At 46.1% G+C, this 6,208-nt stretch overlaps 1 protein-coding gene across 1 annotated transcript; it reads right to left on the bottom strand.

Moving 5' to 3' along the window:
* Nucleotides 1-368: 368 nt before the first annotated feature.
* On the bottom strand, nucleotides 369-5,965 carry GPR12 (G protein-coupled receptor 12). The gene is made up of 2 exons (XM_003273141.2): nucleotides 5,748-5,965; nucleotides 369-5,010 (listed from the first exon to the last, which is right to left on the bottom strand). Exon 2 carries the CDS (start codon nucleotides 4,993-4,995, stop codon nucleotides 3,991-3,993), a length of 1,005 nt encoding a protein of 334 aa, XP_003273189.1. The 5' UTR covers nucleotides 4,996-5,010; nucleotides 5,748-5,965; the 3' UTR covers nucleotides 369-3,990.
* Nucleotides 5,966-6,208: the final 243 nt, after the last annotated feature.

Genomic DNA, 6,208 nt, shown 5'->3' with positions numbered 1-6,208 from the left:
TCGGCTCACTGCAAGCTCCGCCTCCCGGGTTCACGCCATTCTCCTGCCTCAGCCTCCTGAGTAGCTGGGACTACAGGTACCCGCCATCACACCCGGCTAATTTTTTGTATTTTTAGTAGAGACGGGGTTTCACCGTGTTAGCCAGGATGGTCTCGATCTCCTGACCTCGTGATCTGCCCGCCTCGGCCTCCCAAAGTGCTGGGATTACAGGTGTGAGCCACTGCGCCCAGCCTGTAATTTTTTTAGAAGACAGATTTGTCTGTGAATTCAAGCCGTGATGTATAAACCTATTAGTTTGTGATTCTTAGAATTCTAAACAGACTTAGAAGTCCTAACCATATATCGAAACATTCAATAATTATGACAAATTTTAAAGGGGATAATAAGGCAGTCTTTTCCTTTATTACACCAGGCATACAATCAATATAGAAACTTAAACATTATTCAAAATCACAACATAGTAGTCACTTAATATGTATTTCAAATCTGAAATGGCAAGTCATCCTAACTTCATATTATCATATATTACTATAAAATAAAGTCAATCATTATTTTAATAATGGATTAAGCATTTTTTTAAAAAAGCCTAAGAAGTCTCCATGATATTTTTATTGGCACTAAGTATCTCTATTCCTCATCTGCTCTTTTAAACTTCTTGTTTCAATCCTATTTTAAATCCTGGGGAGTCTAAGACTATTTCTGCACGGCCAAGTCAACCAAGGAATCCACCCCTCCTGAACTTGGCTCCTTAATGTAGGCTCCAGGCAAGGAGGGGTTTTACCTCCACCCTGCTTCCCCGCCCCAGGTACCTTTAAAAACAAACTTCACTGATAGAAAGAAATACAGAGTTAAAGGAATAAAAGGAAACAAAACGCTAGATAGTCATAACTTGGATGACTAGTTTTGACTAATTCAGGATTCTGGTAAAGTAGTGGAACTGTCCTAGTTACAAGGAAAACTGTTTCTACTGGAAAAATATCAATTCCTTGGTAGCTAGAAATTTTAATTGTGTGGAGTAAAAGATTGCCTGCTACCTCAAGACTGTTGGAAATAAGACAGTTTTCCATGAGGTCTTTGGTCCTGTTGCAAAGTTAATATTATTGGGTATACGTGTGCATAAATACATACGTACACATATGTGCATTGAGATTTGTGCACATTTAAAAATAATTAGCTCCACAGGAAAAAAGAAACCTTGTAGAAAACCACATAAATCTCCAAAATTTTTCATAATTTAAACAGTAAGGGCATGTTATTAGTTGAATTGAAAAATCTCTTAACTGAAACTATATGTTTTTAAAACATGGGCCAAAAGCAACCATGTAACTAGTGTAATTTTAAACAGGAAATTTTATACCTTTTTTTTTTTTTTTGAGAGGGAGTCTTGCTCTGTCACCCAGGCTGGAGTGCAGTGGTGCGATCTTGGTTCACTGCTACCTCTGCCTCCTGTCTTCCAGCAGTTCTCCTGCCTCAGCCTCCTGTGTAGCTGGGATTACAGGCACCCGCCACCACGCCCGGCTAAATTTTATTTTTAGTAGAGACAGGGTTTTGCCATATTGGTCAGGCTGGTTTCGAACTCCTGACCTCAGGTGATCCACCTGCCTTGGCCCCCCAGAGTGCTGGGATTACAGGCATGAGCCACTGCGCCAGGCCAAGTTTTATGTCTTAAATGTAGAGCCAAAACTCTGTGACAGGAACATGTTACAAATCAGTTTCCTCAGCCCTGGTATCCACTGAGGGATGAAAGCTTGCAAGGTACAGGGAAGGAGCAAGACTCAGACTTTGGAAAACCTGGCTTCAAATTCTGACTCTATCCTTGTGCTTTGTGGCCTCGGGCACATTTTTTATCCTCTCCTCTCTTAGTCTTAGTTTTCTCACTTATAAAAGTAGTAGTTTTGTAATTATAGTAAAACACACAGCATGGGGCCTGGCACACATGTGGTCACAACAAGTACATATTATTCTCATTATAATTCTGACTACTGGAGATATGCAAATGGAGCCACTATTTTTATAAAATCATCTTTTATTCCTTTAAAACCTCATTATGGATATTTCCTAGCCCCTCTCAAAACCAACTTACCTTTGTCAAGTCTCCTATGGTGATGCTATTCAATTTTAATTAATTAAAAACAGACTCATCATGTTCAACCTACTAACTCCAGCAAATGTTCAAAAGAAATGCTTTAAAGGCATAAGTTTTATTAGATTGATCTTACAGTGATATGTATTGAAAATTCTTTCCCACTTCTTAAGTATTTCAGTCCCTCTCCCGCTTCCATAAGTAACCTCAGGGAGGAGACACAGATTCAAGTAGAGGATTTATTCACACGTGTGCTACATTAGAAGAGGCTCTGGAGAGAAGGCATCAGCATGCAGGCTCCCAGAATGGTCTTGAGACCACCCTGGGCATCACATCTGGGACAAACCAATGAGGTTAATTTATTACAAATGATTCCCCAATGACCCTGAAATACTGCTTTTGCTGCCATCTGAATGGGCTAAGTTGATGTGCTGCCAAGAATTTTTTCCACTGATTATATAGACATAACTATAAATCCATTGCAAATGGAGGGAAGGTACCTGTGTCTACATTTGTCTGCATGAACAGAAAAGAAACCTGAGACACATTGATTTCACAATGTGTTTAAAGTGAATTCTTCTTTGCAATTTCCTGACTACATTCTTGCTCTCTGAAAACAGGCAATATGATTTTTATTGTGTATAAATTGGTTTTTGGTGAAAAGGAGTTAAAAGATTTCAAACTTAACTTTTCATCAACAGCCAATGGTCATTCTGTTTATGACCTTACAGGATATAGCTGGTATATATCACAGTCATAGATGGACGCTGTGCACTGACAAACAAACCTAATCATTAAAATAGGGGACTGCCTGTTTCAAATGCATTATGCACCACAGACAGTATGAACCAGAAAAACTTGGCCTATAATATTTATTCTAATTATCTCAATCAAGAATAACCATTAATATATTCTCAGAGAGAGAGGAAAGGTGATTTTTTAATTTCATGATAATGTCACATTAGTTTTTTTCAGAATATATTAAAATAAATTTAATCTACTTTCAGTTGCTATTATTAATATTTTTTTCCTTTTGTTCTCTGAAAACAATCAGACAATAGCTTAAGAGACTGCAACGGTGGATCTAATCAATCCTACTTCATATGAAAATCAAAACCTATTTCAGGATTCATTTTAGAAAGTACATATTGAAAAACTATATTGAAAAACGACCCGTTGGAATCTAGATTGACATGGCAACATTTGAAACAAGTGGCCTAGCTAACACAGTCAACCATGCAGAAGGAGTTGCAACATTTATAGAAATACAGAAGGAATTCTTGTGAACAGTAATTTCCGAAAGGAAAGAAAGAATGGATAAGAATGGGTTCATGGTTTCAGTGTCGGTGACATTACTGAGTTCATGTTAGCAAAATCAGGTCCCTTCCAAACACAATTATGTAAACTATTTGTATTGGATTGAAAGGGGTCATATTCTGTTACATACATGCAGCATTAAAAAATCTACCATCATGTAAAAAAAAATAGCCTGGAAAAAGTAAGTCTTTCTCAATTTTCCTCAATCATTCAAATTTATTTTAAAGTCCAGGTAAAAACTCTGAAACTCATTTACTTCTTATAACATCATGGGCGTATCATATCCCTTCCTTTCCTACCCCCAATCAGCCCTGCAAACAAAATATAAAAGGAAACCCTTGCCCCCAAGCAAAACAAAATAATATTGAGTGAAGAGCTCAACAATCTTTTTTTAATGGTGAAAACACTGGTAACATTATTTTCACTTCAATCACTTAACTCATCTAAACGATGTCATAGTTCCACGAATGCTAAGTGCTCCTGTGGCTTGAGAGGGAATCCAGTGCAAGGAATTCAAGGGAAGCATCTCAAACCTTGGCCAGGCAGTGGAAGTGCTTGGTAAATGCAGAGTCCTCCTGGGTGCAAGGGTGCTACACATCACTGGGCGAGCGCGCTCTCTGGGCGAGACTGGACGGGATGCAGCCGCAGCAAATGAGACAGAGCGCTTTCTGGATCTCTTGGTTTCTGAAAGCATATATGACAGGGTTGATGATGGAATTGTAGGTGGCGGGCAGGAGGGTGGCGTAGGTATAGATGGAGGGGTAGGTGTAATCTGCTATCAAGGAATAGAGGGTGAAAGGCATCCAGCAAGCAGCAAAGGTCCCCAGGATGATAGCCAGGGTGGAGACCCCTTTCCGGGTGGTCACATAGTGCGACGTGGCCAGGAAGTGGTGCTGCAGGGCTATCTGATGGGCGTGCCTCATCACAATCTTACAGATCTGGATGTAGAGCTGAAGCATGAGCGCGAACATGAAGAGGAAGGACACCGAGAGGATGGCCGCGTTGTTCTTGGTGAGCGGTCTGACCACGCTGCAGGTGGACTCGTCTCGGAGGCAGTTCCAGCCCATGACGGGCAGCAGCCCCAGGCAGATGGAGGTCCCCCAGAGCATGATGAGCATGACATAGGTAAACGTGACCGTCCTCTCCGAATGGTACGTCAGAGCGTAGTACAGTGAGAGGTAGCGGTCAACAGTGATAGCCAGCAAGCTGCAGACAGAGGCAGAGAAAGAGGCGACAATGAGGCCGATCGTGACCAGCTTGGTGGCTTCTGACTGAAGCAGGTAGGCAAAAACAAAATTGATGATGAGTCCAATGCCGGCCAGCAGGTCTGCAAGAGCCAGGCTGCCTATCAGCAGGAACATGGGCGCTCGCAGGCTGGGGTTGTGGAAGATGATAAGGACCACAATGGCATTTTCACAGGAGATGAGGGTTCCCGAGGTACACAAGACAATGTCCCAGGGGTTGACTACGAGCTCAGGCTCTGGCTCTACGGCAGGAACCCGGGAGGAGACAGCAGCCGAGATGTTCTCCGCAGCAGCGGCATCTAAATAATCCCGAGGCAGCCCGCTTAAATTGACCTTCAGGTCTTCATTCATTTTAACCCCTGTCCTCTTCAACGAAAAGACAGGCTTTTTAATGTTTAAATACAGCAGGGTGACAATCCAAGATCATGCAAAAAACACACAGACAAACAGAAAGCCAGCCCCTGCTCAGATACCAGTACCAAATGCCACAAGCTTCGGGAATGAGGAACTGTTGGGAAATGAAACAAAAGCCAAAGTCTCTGTGGTTTAAACCCCACAACAAAAATGCCGTTTGGCATTGGGGAAAACACAGGGTAGGACTTCAAAACACCAGCGTGAGCGAGGCAGGCACACACGGACTCGCGGCGGTCTGTTTGCAAAAGCTCTGCGAATGCACATTGGAAAATCACATCTTGCATGCTGAAAACGAGCAACTGTTTGACATCTGGGCTGCTGCCGAGAAAACCACGCGGCAGCGGCAGGTCTCGAGCCAGGGGCCGCCATCCTCGATGGAATATTTAAATCGACTATTTCCATCGAACTCCCACCCTCCAAACGCATCCCCCGCGCGCGTGCACATCCTCAAACGCACCCCCGACCGGAACAAAGAGGGGCTCCCAGACTCCCCCCGTGCGCACGGGGCAGTCGGGAGGGCCACGAGAGGGAGGTGTGTGCAATGGAAGTACCGAGACAGACAGACAGACAGATGCCCATGCACCGCCGCCGCTCCCCTGGCGGCGGGGACGGGAGTCAGATGCGAAGGGGACAGACAGGGTGCGGGGACTGGCTGCCCGTGGGGGCGGAGGGGTCATCGAGGGGGTCACCTTGGCGCGCCCAGGCCGAGGGAGCTCCTCCGGTGCTTCCGAAGCGCGCGGGCTACTCGTGTCGCATGTCGGCGCAGGTGCCCGCTGTGGCAAGGGGCGGCGGCCGGGATCCGGAGCGGGCCGGGAGGGCGCCGGGCGCGCGCTCCACTGCAGGTGAGCGGCGCGGCTGCAGGTGAGCAGCAGGCAAGGCTCGCGCGCCCAGCTTTCCCCGCCGCGCCCGCCCGGCCCACACGCTCCCCGCGCGCGCGCCGCCCCCGCCCCGCGCGCGCCCGGCCGCCCGCCCGCCCGCGGGATCCCCGGGAGGCCGCGCGCGCCCCCACGGGTCAGGTCTGCTCTAGGGTGCGGGCAGGCGAGGGCGGCTCCGGGGCGCAGGGCGAAAAAGCCAGGAGGCTGAGAACTGCACGGTCGCGCTGCCTGCCTGCCGCGCTGCGCGCCCCACCACAGCCGGCGGCCCCGGGCTT

This window comes from Nomascus leucogenys, chromosome 5, assembly GCF_006542625.1.
Source record: "Nomascus leucogenys isolate Asia chromosome 5, Asia_NLE_v1, whole genome shotgun sequence".
Classification (NCBI taxonomy): domain Eukaryota; kingdom Metazoa; phylum Chordata; class Mammalia; order Primates; family Hylobatidae; genus Nomascus; species Nomascus leucogenys.
Note: the sequence above shows the minus strand (reverse complement) of the source record. Positions and strands in the feature narration are given on the sequence as shown.